The sequence below is a fragment of the Rhinichthys klamathensis genome, unplaced genomic scaffold, assembly GCF_029890125.1.
Source record: "Rhinichthys klamathensis goyatoka isolate OS25496 unplaced genomic scaffold, OSU_Roscu_1.1 h1tg000176l_1, whole genome shotgun sequence".
Classification (NCBI taxonomy): domain Eukaryota; kingdom Metazoa; phylum Chordata; class Actinopteri; order Cypriniformes; family Leuciscidae; genus Rhinichthys; species Rhinichthys klamathensis.
Genome location: NW_026606705.1, coordinates 1,469,984 through 1,492,500, shown reverse-complemented (window position 1 = coordinate 1,492,500; position 22,517 = coordinate 1,469,984). Strand labels below are relative to the sequence as shown.

General features: G+C 41.9%; 1 protein-coding gene across 1 annotated transcript in view; it reads left to right on the top strand.

The window, feature by feature from the left end:
• Window positions 1–2,875: 2,875 nt before the first annotated feature.
• The window catches only part of akap9 (A kinase (PRKA) anchor protein 9), a 135,438-nt gene continuing 115,796 nt past the window's right edge, over window positions 2,876–22,517 (top strand). The window contains exons 1-2 of the mRNA XM_056260477.1: window positions 2,876–3,002; window positions 4,295–4,362. Of these exons, the coding sequence (XP_056116452.1) occupies window positions 2,900–3,002; window positions 4,295–4,362 (171 nt within the window). The 5' untranslated portion in view covers window positions 2,876–2,899. The remainder of the gene's footprint in view (window positions 3,003–4,294; window positions 4,363–22,517) is intronic.

The following is a 22,517-nucleotide window of genomic DNA, read 5'->3' as shown; positions in this document are numbered from 1 at the left end:
GAGCTGCAGTTTCATTCGTTCATCATCATGGTCTCATATCGAGTGATTTCAACACAATGATCCTCGTTCTCTTCGTTCTCTGTGTTCATGAGGATGGCAGATGTCAGGAACACTTGAGAAGGGCCGGCACTCGAGCCTCACTCTCCGTCTGTGGTGATCAGCTCGTCTCATGCATCATTCATCATTCATCAGACCCAGATCAGTTTCATCTCTGAGAGCGGCCTCAGCTCTTCCTTCAGGCAGACTCACTCAGACTGCGCTATACACACAGCACACACACACACACACACACACACACATCAACAACACATCAACACCTGAGAGCTTTAATTCAACAAAACATAACTTAATTATTGGTCCTGTCATAGTTATGAATTCAGGCGTGATCTTGTCCTCAGACGTGCTTGTGAAATCATTCAGAAACTCATCAGATTAATGTTTCCTCTCAGCAACACCATCCATAATCAATAACATATGGACTCATTGGGTTCATGACCAGCAGGAACAACACACATCCTCTGGATAAAACCACTCATTTACATCTGACATAATACAAATATGGAATATAAAAGGTATTATTGTTACATTTTAAATGTACAAGTATTAAATAATTAAATCATTTCAAATATTTCTAGTTATTAGTAAATTTAAGATTCTTTAAATTTTGAATTACTTAATGTATATTCTTTCGGTTATTTATTATTTATTAATTTAATGTCATTCGCATTCCTGCATATTTACAAGAAAAGTCTGAAAAATACGGCATAATGTACTGTGTTAATATGAATATGATTACAGTATTAACGTTTCACAGGGATTTACCCATAATTGAATTACACCTTTCATTGTGTTGTGTTTTAGGGTTGAAGGAAATGTCCTTAAACATAAAGAAAAACTGTTTTCTGCCAGGACAGTTTTTCAGCAGATTTTGTGGGACAGTGTATGATTTCCAAAAACTAGCAGTCATGATAAGATCTCAACAGAATTCTATTCTATTTTTAATTATATTCTACTCTACTCAATTCTCTTCTATACTCTGCTCTTCTCTACTCTATTCTATTCTACTAAATTCTATTCTACTATTCTCTACTCTATTCTGTTTTACTCTATTCTAGTCAACTCTACTCTATTTTACTCTTCTCTATTCTATAATATTCTATTCTACTATATTCTACTCTCCTCTATTACTCTACTCTACTCTACTCTACTCTACTCTACTCTATTCTATTATAGTCCACTGTAGTCTACTCTACTCTACTCTACTCTACTCTACTCTACTCTACTCTACTCTACTCTACTCTACTCTACTCCACTCCACTCCACTCCACTCCACTCCACTCCACTCCACTCCACTCCACTCCACTCCACTCCACTCCACTCCACTCTACTCTACTCCACTCTACTCTACTCCACTCCACTCCACTCTACTCTACTCCCCTCTACTCCCCTCTACTCTACTCCACTCCACTCCACTCCACTCCACTCCACTCCACTCCACTCCACTCTACTCTACTCTACTCTACTCTACTCCACTCCACTCCACTCCACTCCACTATACTCCACTCCACTCCACTATACTCCACTCCACTCCACTCCACTCCACTCTACTCTACTCTACTCTGCTCCACTCCACTCCACTCCACTCTACTCTACTCTACTCCCCTCTACTCTACTCTACTCTACTCTACTCTACTCTATTATAGTCCACTCCACTCCACTCCACTCTACTCTACTCTACTCCCCTCTACTCTACTCCACTCCACTCCACTCTACTCTACTCCCCTCCCCTCTACTCTACTCCACTCCACTCCACTCCACTCCACTCTACTCTACTCCACTCCCCTCTACTCTACTCTACACCACTATACTCTATTCTAATCTACTCTACTCCACTCCACTCCACTCTACTCTACTCTACTCTACTCTACTCTACTCTACTCTACTCTACTCTACTCTACTCTCCTCTACTCTCCTTTACTCTCCTCTCCTCTACTCTCCTCTACTCTACTCTACTCTACTCTACTCTACTCTACTCTACTCTACTCTACTCTACTCTACTCTCCTCTACTCTACTCTACTCCACTCCACTCCACTCCACTCCACTCCACTCCACTCCACTCCACTCCACTCTACTCCCCTCCCCTCTACTCTACTCCCCTCCACTCCACTCTACTCCCCTCCCCTCTACTCTACTCCACTCCACTCCACTCCACTCTACTCTACTCCACTCCCCTCCCCTCTACTCTACTCCACTCCACTCCACTCCACTCCACTCTACTCTACTCCACTCCCCTCTACTCTACTCTACACCACTATACTCTATTCTAATCTACTCTACTCCACTCCACTCCACTCTACTCTACTCTACTCTACTCTACTCTACTCTACTCTACTCTACTCCCCTCCCCTCTACTCTACTCTACTCCACTCCACTCTACTCTACTCCCCTCCCCTCTACTCTACTCCACTCCACTCCACTCCACTCCACTCTACTCTACTCCACTCCCCTCTACTCTACTCTACACCACTATACTCTATTCTAATCTACTCTACTCCACTCCACTCCACTCTACTCTACTCTACTCTACTCTACTCTACTCTACTCTACTCTACTCTCCTCTACTCTCCTTTACTCTCCTCTCCTCTACTCTCCTCTACTCTACTCTACTCTCCTCTACTCTCCTCTACTCTACTCTACTCTACTCTACTCTACTCTACTCTACTCTACTCTACTCTACTCTACTCAGTGTATTGTCTTCTTCAGTGGGTTAGTTTGCGGGTGTGAGTGTCTGAACCTGATCCCGTCTCCACAGTTATGAATAATTCAGCGGTGAGTGTTCAGTGTTGCTCTGAGCCTCAGGTCTGATCATCAGAGCATCAGGTGGAGCCGAAGTGAAGGATGTCCAAGAGACGATGGGTGGAATTCAGGATCTGCCAAACCATCAGCTGTTCAACTCCGGTGGGCCGCAGGACTAGACCAGCATCCCCTGCTGCGGCCGCAGGTACCACACACACACACACACACACACACACACACACACACACACACACACACACACACACACACACACACACACACACACACACACAAGCGCTATATAAATAAGGGTGACTTGACTTAACTGACACTGACACACACACACGAGCAGAGAGTGTGTGAGAGACTGATCTGGGTCAATTACAGTAATGGACTGATGTATAACATGTAGAAATAGTGCATGAAGTCTCTGTTTGAATGACTAGCACAGACCTCTTGCTGTGTGTTTATGACATGAGATGTGTGTGCAGCAGGGTTACATGTGTGTATCCTGGGCCACTTTTGAGACTAAATCAATCCAAAATACCTGAAACCATACGATTCAACACTGTACGGCCTAAAAGTGCAGAATGCAGTGGTGGCCAAAAGTTGGAAAAATACAGGGGCGTAGAATTTAGTAGGGACGCTAGGGACGTGTCCCTACCAATATCCAGTGACACTGATATATACCTAGCAATATTTTCGATCAAAACTTTAAATATATTAAATATTGATGTCCCCGTCCCCACCAATTTCAAAATCAAACCTTCGCCACTGGAAAAATATGATTACAAATGTGTAAAGTTGTGAAAATTGTGATAATAATGCAGTGAAACATGCCAAATTGTGCTTAATTTTTGTCCTGGCTGTCAAGCAAAGAAATTATGAACAAGAGAGAAACTATTATGATTATGTTGTAGTCAATGTATGCTTTTCCTTTTCCATTATTTGGCATATAAAATAAAACCCATAGCTGTAGTTTGCATTTTTTTTTCATCAGATAAATACCTTAACCAAGTTTAGCGTTTTGTTACTCCCTCATTTTTTAAATATTTAAACAATAAAAAATATTTTCCTCATATTTTAACGGCAGTGTCATTAAAAACAAATCACTGTTTGCTACTACTCTAGGTACAATGCGACAAGAGCATACAAAAATCTTGATCGGCATTATATACAATGTAATCATCAATTATTTATATTTGCACGATTGACAGTTTGTTTGTAAAGCGATATTTGCAGTGTCAGGCTTTAGCAGCGTGTGCGCGCACGGTGACGTCACCGCGCCGCGAGTCTCGTGTGTTTACGTGGAGAAACATGGCGGCGACTGTGAGTCTGACAGCAAATCCCGAATAAAACACAGCGAAACCCCGAAAACCCACAGGATTTGCCGTTCGAGCTGAAGCAAACACACATGTCACCGGTCCGCGTTCAGCGCTAGGCGTGTGTGTGTGTGTGTGTGTGGCGCGTTAATGACACGCGTGTGTCGTGTTTAAGCCGCAGGAACCGCAGAGATGATGGAAGACGAGGAGCGACAGAGGAAACTGCAGGCCGGCAAAGCCAAGGTGAGATTAAACTCATATACCTCATGCTTACCTGTCTGCTGTCGTTTACCTCAGAACACACTCCTCGCCTGAGATTTACCTCAACTTTACCTCATTGCTGTTGTTTACCTCAGAGTTTAACGCCCATCTCTGAGATTCAGCCAACAGCTGTCATGTCATTTACCTCACTGACATCTGTGATTTAACTCAAATTACCTCGAATTTACCTCTATGTTATCCCCAACTGCTGTCATTTACCTCAGAAAACACCTGACACTCTTGATTTAACTCACATTTAGCTCTATTTTACCTCAGAAAACACCTTACACTTGTGATTTAACTCACATTTAGCTCTATTTTACCTCAGAAAACACCTGACACTCTTGATTTAACTCACATTTAGCTCTCTTTTACCTCAGAAAACACCTGACACTTGTGTTATAACTCACATTTAGCTCTATTTTACCTCAGAAAACACCTTACACTTGTGATTTAACTCACATTTAGCTCTATTTTACCTCAGAAAACACCTTACACTTGTGATTTAACTCACATTCAGCTCTCTTTTACCTCAGAAAACACCTGACACTCTTGATTTAACTCACATTTAGCTCTATTTTACCTCAGAAAACACCTGACACTCTTGATTTAACTCACATTTAGCTCTATTTTACCTCAGAAAACATCTGACACTTGTGTTATAACTCACATTTAGCTCTATTTTACCTCAGAAAACCCCTTACACTTGTGATTTAACTCACATTTAGCTCTATTTTACCCCAGAAAACACCTTACACTTGTGATTGAACTCACATTTAGCTCTATTTTGCCCCAGAAAACACCTTACACTTGTGATTGAACTCACATTTAGCTCTATTTTACCTCAGAAAACAACTGGCACTTGTGGTTTAACTCACATTTACCTCTATTTTACCTCAGAAAACAGCTGACACTCGTGATTTAACTCACATTTAGGAGCTATTTTACCTCAGAAATCACCTGACACTCGTGATTTAACTCACATTTAGCTCTATTTTACCTCAGAAAACACCTGACACTCGTGATTTTCCTCACATTTACCTCTATTTTACCTCTGCTATTATTTACCTCCTTATAAATCATATCTGAGAATTAATTCAGATTTACCGTATAGTAATGCTGCTTTCACATGCTATCGGAAATCGGAAAGTTGTGAATATGAGTTTGTCTTGTTCATGTGCTTTGCTGTCAGAAAGAACCGGCATCATGGAGGAATATTCTTGCCTAACGTTACTGGGAAAATCGTATTAAAGCCAAAATGATATTTAGTGTCTCATAATTTACATTCTAAATAGTCTAGATAGTCAGCTTGCTGAGTTTCGGTCAAATACAGGCTATTTTTGTTGTGTATAAAATATAAAATATGCTTTAAATGATTATTCATAAATGTAAATAAATATGCACTACTTTAATAACACGACAAGGCGATGTATCTGTTATGGAAAAAACTAAAAAAAGTTTATGGTTTAAATTTTATGACACGCCCAACTCGGGTATCAAAATTATCCCTGAGTTTCCCAGTGGTAAATACGACTTTAGAGGGTGTTCATGTTAAATTTTTAACTAGGAAACACACATTTACGATACCTCCAATAGCACATGAAGGCAGAATAACTCTTAATGAGTTTTTGTGTTGTTCGGTTTTGAGTGTTTTATGTGCTTTGTCATGCAGTGAGCTCTCGTTTATCAATATATGAACAGGCGAAGTCATTGTGAATATGACTGCAGTTACCGGATTAATATAACACTTCCTCTGCTGTTTCTCTGAACATGCGGATGGGCTTGTGAGACTGGATTTTCTAGCGATTGCTAAACCGGATCTCTCCCAGCATGCCTGTGATTGCTCAGATCTCTCAGATCTTCAGGTCTCTATAACCCTCTATAACGTGTCAGGACACAGAGCCTTTTGACATGATTAAGGTTTACATTTCTGAACGCACTCCATCCACACTAGTGTTTTCAAGCATTATCCTGAAGCTTCTTGTTAGCACTGAAACATCGGAAAACGCTAACATCATCTCACAGCGCATGCATTAAACATAATGAGAAGTAGACCAGATATAATAATGGTATCACGCTATTCCATCTTTTTTTTTTTTAGCAAAATATCTATTTTGACGCAGGACAGCATTTGCGAGTACATTTTTTGTTGTCTTTTGCAGGAATGTAATATGAGGTAACATTTATCCTGAACATACTGTGAAAGTGATTAAATTACATTTTTTAATTGGGTTACATTTTCACATTCTTACATTTTCTTTTCATATTTTCTGGACTCTGTTTTCATGGTTGTGTGTGTGTGTGGGAGAGTGTGAGTGTGTGTGCATGTGAGAGTGTGTGTGTGTGTGTGTGTGAGAGAGAGAGAGTGTGTGAGTGAAAGAGAGAGTGTGTTTGTGTGTGTGTGAGAGAGAGAGAGAGAGAGAGAGAGAGTGTGTGTGTGAGTGAGAGAGTGAGTGAGAGAGAGAGTGTGTTTGTGTGTGAGAGAGAGAGAGAGTGTGTGTGTGTGTGAGTGAAAGAGAGAGAGAGAGTGTGAGTGTGTGTGCATGTGAGAGTGTGTGAGTGAAAGAGAGAGTGTGTTTGTGTGTGTGTGAGAGAGAGAGAGAGAGAGAGTGTGTGTGTGTGTGTGTGTGTGTGTGTGTAGAGAGAGAGAGAGAGAGAGTGTGTGTGTGTGTGTGAGTGAAAGAGAGAGAGAGTGTGTGTGTGTGGGAGAGTGTGAGTGTGTGTGCATGTGAGAGAGAGAGTGTGTGTGTGTGAGTGAAAGAGAGAGTGTGTTTGTGTGGGAGAGTGTGAGTGTGTGTGCATGTGAGAGAGAGAGTGTGTGTGTGTGAGAGAGAGAGTGTGTGAGTGAAAGAGAGAGTGTGTTTGTGTGTGTGTGAGTGAAAGAGAGAGAGAGAGAGAGTGTGTGTGAGAGAGAGTGTGTGTGAGTGAGTGAGAGAGAGTGTGTGTGAGAGAGAGAGTGTGTGAGTGAGTGAGAGAGAGTGTGTGTGAGAGAGAGAGTGTGTGTGAGAGTGTGTGTGTGTGTGAGAGTGTATGTGTGTGTGTAAGGGAGAGAGAGAGAGTGTGTGTGTTTGTTTGTCAGTGAAAGAGTGAGTGTGTGTGTGGTTAAATTAAAATTTCCAAATTTAAAATAAGATTCCATTTTTATGACTAGATTCTGGAAATCATAGGGCCTTATAGGTACAATATGAGTCACATGACCAAATAAACATTGTTTTGAAATGCCTGTTTTCACAGTCCACACACTACAACGCAAAAACAACATTTTCACATTTATGCACTTGAGAACGTCTTCAAAAGCTTTGACGGAAGGCCAAAACAGAGAAAAATATGATTTTTAAATACATTTGGATTAGTGTTTTTTTTAATCAATCAAATTGCATTATATCAGTGATTTACTTCCTTGCTTTTTAGGTGTCACTAGTTTCTGCACACGCTGGCCATGATAACAGAGTTCAGGGTCCGAAATTAACTTTTTGGCTCACCTGCCACGGGGACTGGTAGATGAAAAAAATCCACCAGCCAAGCATATTTTTTACCGGCCAAAATAAAATTAAAACAGCCTTTTTGTGTCACATATACATTAATTTATATATAGGCTATATTTAAACATTTTTGTCATATTTCTGGTCTATTATTTTCCATTTTTACTTTTATTTACACACATATTACACAATTTACACACATTAAAATAATATTTTTGTGGTGGTGCCTATGAAAATAGTTCTGTACAAATGAAATTTATTAATTGTATATTGAATAAAATATATGCAATAATAATATATTATAATTATTTCAAAAAAATATTTAGTTTTACTCTGCCTAATTTTTTTACTCCATTTACTCACTCTGACTGATCCGATCAGTAACTGACGGACTGGAAATATCAGTTGTTTTAACCATTCATTCAAATGAATCGGTTCAAATGAGTCATTAGTTTGCGAATCGGACGTGTCATTATCGGATGTGTTCGCGTTGTGTGATTATCCCGGCAGCTAGGACAGGACATCCCACAAGATTTGGGTCAACACAGAAAACATTTAATCACTGGATCGTTTTTTTCGTTTATTTAAAGTGTGGTTTATGTCAGCTGAACGTGCGGAACGCTTTTCAGAGAAGATAAGGTATTTTAGCACAATTCACACCCAGCGGTAATTCAGGAAAAAATATATCCGAATGCTCCACTTGAAACTATGGTCTTCCGACCTTTTACCAACGTGTAGATTTATTTTGATTAGTATGTGCCAGGGAGAGAGAGCAAGACAGCGCTTAGGAGACGGTGAAGCCTTGTTTATAGACGAATCCGACGAGCGTTCTGTGTAGGCTGCCATCTTGTGGCGACGCCATTACTGAGCTGTTAGCGGTATGTAAACAAACCTCCGTGATAACCATAGACTGTGGTGATAACGCACCCTCGATGACAGCTACAGCCAGGCAGAATGACTTGTTGGGTTGATGATGTTAGACAGTGGCCTCCAGTCACAGATGAAGGTACAAACGATCTTACAGATTATTTATGAAAATAGCCTGGCAAGCTAGCTAGGCTAACGTTAGCTAACGAGGAAATTATAAAAAGATCTGTCCATTTGGCAACAATAAATAAATGAATGACATCAAATAAACGAATTCATGTTTTTCATTTGTGTCCATTATTTATCTCATTTTCACATTGCAAAAGGCAAGGGTAAGGTACAGCTAGACAGTATACATAATATCGACCAATTAGTGTTTTTAAACCAAGGAAAGAGGTCAATATAACAGCAGGAGAACAATTATGCCACATAACGTTACATTTAGCTCAGGAAAGCCATTGAATGACCATAGCATGTTAATTGAATAGAAAAAATAGCTAGAGAGGAGATTTTGCTGAGGACTATATTACATATTTATTATATATTTTTTTTACTTATGTCATTAAATAATTGTTATTATAGCAAAAAATGCATATTTAATTTAATTTATTTAAAAAAAAATCTGTCACAGTCAAGCAAATCAAACATTAACAACAGACATAACAGTACTGTTACTAACGTTACTGCCCCAATGCGCCCCTTCTGTTGTTTTAAAGGTATTCAAGAGTATTTTCTCCTTCGCCTGGCATCCGATGATTTTTCAAAATGCCAACATGTTTTCCCACTCGACATTATAAAAGTTGTAACGTCAGTGACAGTCGTAAATCGCGGGCTGTTTATTCCAGTGGACGCAAGTTGCAAATAAAACAATAGGAGGCAATGGCGCAACGCTACCCAGCAACAGCTCAGTAATGGCGCCCGCTTACTTCCGGTAGTTTCGCCGGATTCGTCTATACTTTCGCCTGGAGCCGAAGAGAAAGAGTGCGCGCGCGCGACCGGAGCTCTCTCTCTCTCTCTCTCTCTCTCTCTGCTCGTTCTTCAGTTGCGCCCTGTCACAAGCACTAGTAGGCCTACTACTGTCGTCTACATTACTCACCGATCAAATAAGACTATGGCGGGACAAAAAAATTCGCTTTGGAGCAGGAGCATGATAAGAGGACTCGTTAACGTTAAATCGTTACATTATTATTTTGGTATGAACATTCACCCGCCAGTGGGGCGGATAGCCTTTTGAGATTTACTCGCCAAACGGAAAATCTACCCGCATTTGGCGCTTGGCGGGTGTTAATTTCGGACCCTGACAGAGTAATCTCAGAAATAGAGCTGATTCCTCTCTGTGTGCGAGTCTGAAGGACGGGCGAGACCGTGACCTCTCTGCGCTCCCTGTGAAGTGAACATATGTGGCCGAGGTCACGAGTGTCGACCTCTAGAGGCTCGAGTGGCTGATTCCCGCTGACAGGTTTACATGATGTCCTGCAGAGCACACACACACACACACACACACACACCTCATCTCCGTCCACCTGTGTTTATATGAGGGAGAGATATCTACAGTTAGTCTGTGACTGTGCAACGATTAATCGCATCCAAAATAAAATTGTGTGTGTGTGTGTGCTGTGTATAATTATTTTGTATATATAAATACACACACATGCATGTATATATGTAATAAATATTTGCATGTATATACTATATTTATATATAATTTATATGATATAGAAATATAAATATTTTATATATAAATAACACATTTTCCTTAAATATATACATGCATGTGTGTGTATTTATATTTACAAAATAATTATACACAGCACACACATATATTATGTGAACACAAACTTTTATTTTGGATTAATCGTTGCACGGCACTATTTTGGACTGAGCAACAGAATACTGTGAATAATTTTAAATAGACACTTTTTTTCAATTCCACCATTTTCCACCTTCAATGCTGTGAATATGAATCTTTTGTGACGCAGATAATCACTTATGTCATGCGTTGTTACACCCGAGTTCATTTGAGCTAGAATTCTTGAATCAAATGAAATGTCATCTTGACATCCAGCTTTCATTTCTCAGGCTGTCCTCAACACGTCGATTAGTGCTGCACACCATCATCACGTTTACTCTGGAAATGTCAAGAGCTGCTGAATAAAGACGCCTGTGATGGAAAGAGATGATTCATTCATATTTGCATTTGTAAACATTCGGAGTGAATGCGAACAAAAGCAGAAAAACACGTTTCTTTAAATTGTGCTGCTTTGGAGCCGAAATAATTGGTTGCAGACTGAGTGTGTGTTGTGTCCAGTAAAATATGACAGGCTTTAAGTGTGTAATAGTGCGCGGATTAGACAGCGCGTTTGTAGAGCTGTCTGTGATTGCGGAGTCACATGACCCATCTCTCCTCAGCTTGACATGCATTCAGATGAATAGATTTGTCATCAGTGCTGCGACGGATCACAAAACTCAAGGTTTGGATCAATTACGGTTTTGAGCCACGGATTGGATAATTTTTCGGATCAGAAAAAAGAAAAAAATATATATGTAACTTTGCTTTTCATTTATTACTCACTTGAAGTTCTTCGATGGCACAGCAAAAACTACAAGCCTAACTGATACAGTTCAAGCGTTATTAAGCACAAGTGAACAGCCAGTAATAAAATAAGAACAAATTACTAGCAGAGATGAAACTAAATAACAGTTAAGTCTAACAGCAGTATTCAGGTGCAGAAATGAATATTATTTATTTAATTGTGAGAGCGTTTAATAGTCAGTCCTAGGGCTGCAACAACTAATCGATAAAATCGATAATAATCGATTATGAAAATCGTTGTCAACGAATGTCATTATCGATTAGTTGGTCTGCTTACGTCACGGGGAGCGTTTACTGGTGATTGGTTGAAACAGGCCAATCAGGATGCTCTCTGTCTTACACGCGCTTCATGAGGCACACACGCAAGGCCTCTCTCCCTCCGTTGCTCTGCCGCGCGCTCGCGCTACACGGTTTGGAGCACAGTCTCTTCTGTCTCGCATGCGCGCTCTTGCTTGCGTGCTCAAATCCCGGGAGTTTGAACTAATTTGCGAGCCGCTATCAATATGCGGGTGACTTCCAGAACTTCCGGGAGACTTGGGATGGGATGTCTGTATTTTGCGTCTCGAGCATCAGGTTGTGCAATCAGTTCGCTCGCAACATAAGTGATGGATTAAAATAGTGCTACCGCAGAAATATTAAATTAAAACGGTCTTTACAAAGCGAAGCACTAAATATAAAGGCAGTTAATAACAGCAGCAGTAAATTATTGTTTTTTAGTCACTGTACTCAGTGGTTTTCAGCGAATGTTTGGGCACTAATGCATCATTTTCCTGTCTTTTTAATCAAGCCTGTTAGCTTGCTGCGTACCTCCACTCCGCTCTCTTTATATAGCATTTGTCTACTATTAAGTTTTAATTGTTTTTCAAACGCGATCTACTGCGGCTCTACGTTCACACGCTTGTTTTCAGTCTTTCTATATTTATTTTTACAAATTATCCTTATAATTCAATTAATTTTGAATGAAAATTAAATGAATTATATATTTGAGATGTTTTTAGTTTATATCTTCACATCTGAACAACATGTCTGTAAATTTGTTTTAACAAAAATTGTGTTAAAACAATATGTTGGATATAAATGTTTTTTTTTTTTTTACATTAATCATGGTTGTCAACTTGCCATCAGCAATTATCATTAAAAACAATGCAAATATTGATATTTGTAAAACTCAATGTGTGGCTTTTGCACTTTTTAAAGTACACTTTTACACATAAATATCCTAATTTAGGGTTTTAGGTAACACTTTATTTTACGGTGTCCTTGTTACATATGTTACATGTACTTACTGTAGTAATAACAGTAAATTATGCATAATTACATGCAACTAACCCTCAACCTAATCCTACCCTATTCCTATAGTAAGTACATGTAGTTACTTAATATTACTCAGTACTTAAATATATAATTACACTGTAACAAGGACACCTTAAAATAAAGTGTAACCGGGTGTTATTTAGTCATAATAAACAAAAAATCTAATTGAATTTTTTTATCCGATTAATCGATTATCAAAATAATCGTCCGATTAATCGATTATCAAAATAATCGTTAGTTGCAGCCCTAGTCAGTCCTCTTCTCACATGTCAACAACAAAGAAATCGACAGTGTTAAAATTGATAACGGGAAAAAGGTCGAATGCAAGTTTGCAAGCAACAGTTTTCCACAGCTCGACGACAAACATGACATATCATCTAAAAGTGGTGAGCTCACTTGTCTGCGTTAGCTTGCCCTGTCTGTTTTGAGTAAGCTATATGAACATATCAGAATTTGCATATTTCAATGTATTAGTGTGATAACCTAACTTTTTTATTTTTTATTTGGAGCCTAATGCGCAATGTTTGTTAGTTTTGAACCTAAGATGCTTTATTTTTCAGTAGGCCTAATGCACTTTATTTCGTTTCTGCTCTTGGTCTGGTTCGTTTAATAAATATTCTTTTTTTATTAAAGTGGACGTGCCTTTTGTGTTTATTAAGAGTAAAAGCTTTAAGTTAATAGTCTATTAGTGTCTCAACCGCGAAGCTGACCTTCAGCCTCGCTCGGTGCGAGGACATGCACAGAGCGGCTGAAATGATACTGTCTGACAGTTATAACTTATTATAACATATGACAAAAATAATTGTCTAAATTATGTTGCATATTCGATTTTAGTCGATTTTTAGTCGAAAATTTCAGGACTTCAGTCGACCAAGATTTTCTTTGGTTGAGTACAGCCCTAGCCGTCACTTTAAGACTGAATACACTGACAAACATCCGTTTCTTTCTCAACTGCTCACTCGTGACAGAACCGAGAGAACAGCAATATACGATAGCTATAATACAGAATATACTTGCCGAGACGGGCATTTAGACATCATTTTGTGTTTGTGTCTGTTCAAGCGCAAGGAAACGCGAAAGAGGATTCAATTCGGTGTCTCTCTCTCTCTCTCTCTCTCTCTCTCTCTCTCTCTCTCTCTCTCTCTCTCTCTCTCTCTCTCTCTCTCTCTCTCTCTCTCTCTCTCTCTCTCTCTCTCTCTCTCTCTCTCTCACACACACTCTCTCTCTCTCACAGATAACGCACGAATCCCAATTTTCGCCACTTCTTCCTCGTTTAAAATTGTTTGAAAGTGTAAACTGGCAGGACAAAACACGTCTGAATGATAAACTTTCACTCTGATGGTAAAATGTAGCAGTTAATCCGCGAGTCACGCGCGTGCCGAACCGTGGGGCAGCAGGTCCGTGCGGGTCACGATTAGAGGTCGACCGATTCATCGGTTTTGCCGATATATCGGTACCGATAGTTGATTGGTGGAACTATCGTTATCGGCAAAAATCCACACCGATAGTTTTTCCGGGTTGCGTCCGTTGCTGGAGCGGCTGAGAAGTGCGCGCGGTCATTACACAGCACGAGAGCGCTGAAGAGACTGCTGGCATAATACAGAGCGAGAGCGCCCTCTAGAGGACAAATAACAAACTATCACTGGCTGAGTTGTTCGTTAACACATGAGCCAGCGCGCAGCACTGAGAGCGCTGACACTTCAGATGTGCGTTTAAAACAGACAGCGAAACGGTATGAATACAAAACACTTAAAGTACATATTGCCATATCATTATAAAGTAATTAATTTATTGACTATATGCTGCATTAACCTGAGAGGAATAACATTAACGGCTACCTCAAGCGATTAAAGTCCAAAAATACATTTTAAATTGAGTTTTAATTTTAATTTGATCTGTTATTACCTTAGTTAATGTACTATAAACTAACATGAACGATCAAGGTTCAATTGTATTGCTCAAATAATAATGCATGCAGTAAAACTGTATATTGTATATTGCATAATGCATAGTTCATGAAAGCTATATTACATCCTTGTTAACAAATGGGACTTGCAAAGTGTTACCTATGAAATTTACAAATGTTCTAGGTTATAGCTAAAAAAACACACATATTTGACCTGTAATATTATAATGTTTAAATTATTGTTCTGTAGAAGTTCTCATTTTAATATATTCTTTTTTATACACTCACCGGCCACTTTATTAGGTACCCCATGCTAGTAACGGGTTGGACCCCCTTTTGCCTTCAGAACTGCCTCAATTCTTCGTGGCATAGATTCAACAAGGTGCTGGAAGCATTCCTCAGGGAGTTTGGTCCATATTGACATGATGGCATCACACAGTTGCCGCAGATTTGTCGGCTGCACATCCATGATGCGAATCTCCCGTTCCACCACATCCCAAAGATGCTCTATTGGGTTGAGATCTGGTGACTGTGGAGGCCATTTTAGTACAGTGAACTCATTGTCATGTTCAAGAAACCAATTTGAAATGATTAGAGCTTTGTGACATGGTGGAAGTAGCCATCAGAGGATGGGTACATGGTGGCCATAAAGGGATGGACATGGTCAGAAACAATGCTCAGGTAGGCCGTGGCATTTAAACGATGCCCAATTGGCACTAAGGGGCCTAAAGTGTGCCAAGAAAACATCCCCCACACCATTACACCACCACCACCAGCCTGCACAGTGGTAACAAGGCATGATGGTTCCATGTTCTCATTCTGTTTACGCCAAATTCTGACTCTAACATCTGAATGTCTCAACAGAAATCGAGACTCATCAGACCAGGCAACATTTTTCCAGTCTTCAACTGTTCAATTTTGGTGAGCTCTTGCAAATTGTAGCCTCTTTTTCCTATTTGTAGTGGAGATGAGTGGTACCCGGTGGAGTCTTCTGCTGTTGTAGCCCATCCGCCTCAAGGTTGTGCGTGTTGTGGCTTCACAAATGCTTTGCTGCATACCTCGGTTGTAACGAGTGGTTATTTCAGTCACTGTTGCCCTTCTATCAGCTCGAACCAGTCTGGCCATTCTCCTCTGACCTCTGGCATCAACAAGGCATTTCCGCCCACAGAACTGCCGCTCACTGGATGTTTTTTCTTTTTCGGACCATTCTCTGTAAACCCTAGAGATGGTTGTGCGTGAAAATCCCAGTAGATTAGCAGTTTCTGAAATACTCAGACCAGCCCTTCTGGCACCAACAATCATGCCACGTTCAAAGTCACTCAAATCAACTTTCTTCCCCATACTGATGCTCGGTTTGAACTGCAGGAGATTGTCTTGACCATGTCTACATGCCTAAATGCACTGAGTTGCCGCCATGTGATTGGCTGCTTAGAAATTAAGTGTTAACGAGCAGTTGGACAGGTGTACCTAATAAAGTGGCCGGTGAGTGTATATTTATTTAATTTAGCACATTTCAGTTCAGCACTGTTTTACTTGGAGTGTTATGTTTGTTTTTAATCCAGTATCCATTTAAAAAAATATCGGTTGAATTATCGGTTATCGGCATGTACGGTCAAACCTAGATATCGGTATCGGTAAAATCCACTATCGGTCGACCTCTAGTCACGATCAACTGCGATCCGTTGCACCCCTGATTGTCACTGTACGTGAAAACAGTCTCTTTTTGTCAGTAATGAAGGAAGAACAACAGCAGTGTCATGACATGTTGTTAGATCACAGTAGATCATTGATCAAGCCACGCAAGGTCCGTTTCCCAGTGAATTAATCAATTCATCATTTATATCTTGAATGCATTGCGAGTCGCTTTGGATGAAAGCATCTGCCACATGCATCAGTGCTGAATGTGTGTGTGTTCATCTTTCCCGCATGAGTATGGGAGTGTTGCACCGCGTGCTTTTTGCAGTGAAGGACTCAGCGTATGACCCCTGACCCCTGCCGCTCAGCAACACTGGCTCAGACCTGCTGTGTGTGTGTGTGTGTGTGTGTGTGTTGGCGTTCAGCAGCTGTTAGCGCTCGCGGTTTCATGCCAGTGTCATTAGCAAGCGGCTCTCGGGATCACGACTGGAGAACAGTCTCGCGGTCTCGACGCTAAACACAAATGCTGCGTTGATAAACATGATGCCAGAGTAGAGATGGTGCAAATCATAGCAGATTTTATCTGGATGTAAATGCATGCACACTGATGCCTGATATCCGGTGATCTGACCTACATCTACATAGTCTAGGGTTCTGTGTGTGTTAAAGGTGTGCGTTAGAAGAGACGGGACGAGGCCTGATGCGCGTCTGAGGCGTGACCTGTGTGTCCAGCTGCGGGTTAACTCCAGATCCGTCCATTTGCAGAATCAATTGTTCCAAGACAGCGTGCAGTGACAGCTCTCTCTGCCTGCTTTAGTGTGTGTGTGAGAGTGAGTGTGTGTGAGAGTGAGTGTGTGTGAGTGTGTGTGAGAGTGAGTGTGTGTGAGAGTGAGTGTGTGTGAGTGTGAGTGAGTGTGAGTGAGTGTGAGTGAGTGTGAGTGAGTGTGTGAGTGAGTGTGTGTGAGTGTGTGTGTGTGAGTGTGTGTGAGTGTGTGTGAGTGTGTGTGAGTGTGTGTGAGTGAGTGAGTGAGTGTGTGAGTGTGTGTGAGTGTGAGTGAGTGTGAGTGAGTGTGTGAGTGAGTGTGTGAGTGTGTGTGAGTGTGTGTGAGTGTGTGTGAGTGTGTGTGAGTGTGTGTGAGTGTGTGTGAGTGTGTGTGAGTGTGTGTGAGTGTGTGTGAGTGTGTGTGAGTGTGTGTGAGTGTGTGTGAGTGTGTGTGTGAGTGTGTGTGAGTGTGTGTGAGTGAGTGAGAGTGAGTGTGTGTGAGTGTGTGAGTGAGTGAGTGAGTGAGTGAGTGAGAGTGAGTGAGTGAGTGAGAGTGAGTGTGTGTGAGTGAGTGAGAGTGAGTGTGTGTGAGTGTGTGAGTGAGTGAGTGAGTGAGTGAGTGAGAGTGAGTGTGTGTGAGTGTGTGAGTGTGTAAGTGAGTGAGTGAGTGTGTGAGAGTGAGTGAGTGAGTGAGTGTGTGAGAGTGAGTGTGTGAGAGTGAGTGTGTGAGAGTGAGTGTGAGAGAGTGAGTGTGTGTGTGTGTGTGTGTGTGTGAGTGTGTGTGTGTGTGAGTGTGTGTGTTGTGATTGCAGGCTAAAAGCTCTGGATAACAGCAGGATAACTCCCTGTGTGTGTGTGTGTGTATGTTTGCTTGTGAGTGTGTGTGTGTGTGTGTGTGTGAGTGTTGTGAGAGTGTGAGTGTGAGTGTGTGTGTGTGAGAGTGTGTGTGTTGTGATTGCAGGCTAAAAGCTCTGGATAACAGCAGGATAACTCTAGGATAATTGCTTGGCCAATAACGCAGTCAGTGTCACTCAAGAGATATTATAATAAAACTGAAGCGGCTGCATAATTAAACACGTCCTACACACTCCGCGATCATGATCTTAATTAACAGCAGCGCACAATGTTTGTGTGACCTCGTTCTGATCCGCGCTATCTGTTGACAGTAATTGTTTGGTCCATATTATAATACATAATTTGAGCATCACAGAGCTTGAGCTTTCACCTCGGAGAATCCGTATAAAGATCTCAGTGTTTGATCCGTTGAGAACGTTTATCATCTACCATTCAAACGTTTGTGGTCAGCAACATATTAATGCTTTTGAAAGAGTCTCTTCTGCTCATCAAAGCTGTGTTTATTTGATCAGAAATACAGTAATTTTGAAATATGACTCCAGTGTAAATCAGCTGTTCTCTATGTGAATATACAGTAAAGTGTAATTTATTCCTGTGATAAAGCTGAATGTTCAGCATCATTACTCCAGTCTTCAGTGTCACATGATCCTTCAGAAATCACTCTAATATGAGGATCTGATGCTCAAGAAACATTTATGATTATTATCAGTGTTGGAAACCGTGTGGAAACTGATACATTGTATTTTCCATGATTCTTTGATGAATAGAAAGTTCCAAAGAACCGCATTTATTTGAAATAGAATCTTTTGTCACATTATAAATGTCATTTTTGATCAATTTAATGCGTCTGCAGAATGAAAGCATTAATGTCCTCGGCACGTGTCGGCATGAAGAGCGCAGCGGACGAGCAGTCGCCGGGCCGCACCAGAGGCCAGCGCGTGTCCGCCGCAGACGCCGTTAGATAACACACACTAATGCCAGCCTTTGTGGGGAAAAACAAATTAAATGTAATTTCAAGCTGTGCTATTGCTTGGCTTCCGGCTCCTGCTGTTGCTTTCACGGGTTTCGCTCGGAGACTCGCAGAAGTGGACTTTACCGTTCCAGAACCACACACCAGAACCACACACCAGAACCACACATCAGAACCACACATCAGACTCACACATCAGACTCACACACCAGAACCACACATCAGACTCACACACCAGAACCACACATCAGACTCACACATCAGACTCACACACCAGAACCACACATCAGAACCACACATCAGACTCACACACCAGAACCACACATCAGACTCACACACCAGAACCACACACCAGAACCACACATCAGACTCACACACCAGAACCACACATCAGACTCACACACCAGAATCACACATCAGACTCACACACCAGAACCACACATCAGACTCACACATCAGACTCACACACCAGAACCACACACCAGAATCACACATCAGACTCACACACCAGAACCACACATCAGACTCACACACCAGAACCACACATCAGACTCACACACCAGAATCACACATCAGACTCACACATCAGACTCACACACCAGAACCACACACCAGAACCACACATCAGACTCACACACCAGAACCACACATCAGACTCACACACCAGAACCACACATCAGAATCACACATCAGACTCACACACCAGAACCACACATCAGACTCACACACCAGAACCACACACCAGAACCACACACCAGAACCACACATCAGAACCACACATCAGACTCACACATCAGAACCACACATCAGAATCACACACCAGAACCACACATCAGACTCACACACCAGAACCACACATCAGACTCACACACCAGAACCACACATCAGACTCACACATCAGACTCACACACCAGAACCACACATCAGACTCACACACCAGAACCACACATCAGACTCACACACCAGAACCACACATCAGACTCACACATCAGACTCACACACCAGAACCACACATCAGACTCACACATCAGACTCACACATCAGACTCACACACCAGAACCACACATCAGACTCACACACCAGAATCACACATCAGACTCACACACCAGAACCACACACCAGAACCACACACCAGAACCACACATCAGAACCACACATCAGACTCACACATCAGAACCACACATCAGAATCACACACCAGAACCACACATCAGACTCACACACCAGAACCACACATCAGACTCACACACCAGAACCACACATCAGACTCACACATCAGACTCACACACCAGAACCACACATCAGACTCACACATCAGACTCACACATCAGACTCACACACCAGAACCACACATCAGACTCACACACCAGAACCACACATCAGACTCACACACCAGAACCACACATCAGAACCACACATCAGACTCACACACCAGACTCACACATCAGACTCACACATCAGACTCACACATCAGACTCACACATCAGAACCACACATCAGACTCACACACCAGAACCACACATCAGACTCACACACCAGAACCACACATCAGACTCACACACCAGAACCACACATCAGAATCACACATCAGAACCACACACCAGAACCACACACCAGAACCACACACCAGACTCACACATCAGACTCACACACCAGAACCACACATCAGACTCACACACCAGACTCACACATCAGACTCACACACCAGAACCACACATCAGAATCACACATCAGACTCACACATCAGAATCACACATCAGAATCACACATCAGAATCACACATCAGAATCACACATCAGAATCACACATCAGACTCACACATCAGACTCACACATCAGACTCACACATCAGAACCACACATCAGACTCACACATCAGACTCACACATCAGACTCACACATCAGACTCACACATCAGAACCACACATCAGACTCACACATCAGACTCACACATCAGACTCACACATCAGACTCACACATCAGAATCACACATCAGAACCACACATCAGACTCACACATCAGACTCACACATCAGACTCACACATCAGACTCACACATCAGAACCACACATCAGAATCACACATCAGAATCACACATCAGAACCACACACCAGAACCACACATCAGACTCACACATCAGACTCACACATCAGACTCACACACCAGACTCACACATCAGACTCACACATCAGACTCACACATCAGACTCACACATCAGACTCACACATCAGACTCACACATCAGACTCACACATCAGACTCACACATCAGACTCACACATCAGACTCACACATCACACATCAGACTCACACACCAGACTCACACATCAGACTCACACATCAGACTCACACATCAGACTCACACATCAGACTCACACATCAGACTCACACATCAGACTCACACATCAGACTCACACATCAGACTCACACATCAGACTCACACATCAGAACCACACACCAGACTCACACATCAGAACCACACATCAGAACCACACACCAGACTCACACATCAGAACCACACACCAGACTCACACATCAGAACCACACATCAGAACCACACACCAGACTCACACATCAGAATCACACATCAGAACCACACACCAGAACCACACATCAGACTCACACATCAGACTCACACATCAGACTCACACACCAGACTCACACATCAGACTCACACATCAGACTCACACATCAGACTCACACATCAGACTCACACATCAGACTCACACATCAGACTCACACATCAGACTCACACATCAGACTCACACATCAGAACCACACACCAGACTCACACATCAGAACCACACATCAGAACCACACACCAGACTCACACATCAGAACCACACACCAGACTCACACATCAGAACCACACATCAGACTCACACATCAGACTCACACACCAGAACCACACATCAGACTCACACATCAGACTCACACACCAGAACCACACATCAGAACCACACATCAGACTCACACACCAGAACCACACATCAGACTCACACATCAGACTCACACATCAGACTCACACATCAGACTCACACACCAGAACCACACATCAGACTCACACATCAGACTCACACACCAGAACCACACATCAGAACCACACATCAGACTCACACACCAGAACCACACATCAGACTCACACATCAGACTCACACATCAGACTCACACACCAGAACCACACATCAGACTCACACATCAGACTCACACATCAGAACCACACATCAGAACCACACATCAGACTCACACATCAGAACCACACATCAGACTCACACATCAGAACCACACATCAGACTCACACATCAGAACCACACATCAGACTCACACATCAGAACCACACATCAGACTCACACATCAGAACCACACATCAGACTCACACATCAGACTCACACATCAGAACCACACACCAGAACCACACATCAGACTCACACATCAGAACCACACATCAGACTCACACACCAGAACCACACATCAGACTCACACATCAGAACCACACATCAGACTCACACATCAGACTCACACATCAGAACCACACATCAGAACCACACATCAGACTCACACATCAGAACCACACACCAGAACCACACATCAGACTCACACACCAGAACCACACATCAGAACCACACATCAGACTCACACACCAGAACCACACACCAGAACCACACACCAGAACCACACATCAGAACCACACATCAGACTCACACACCAGAACCACACATCAGACTCACACATCAGAACCACACATCAGAATCACACAT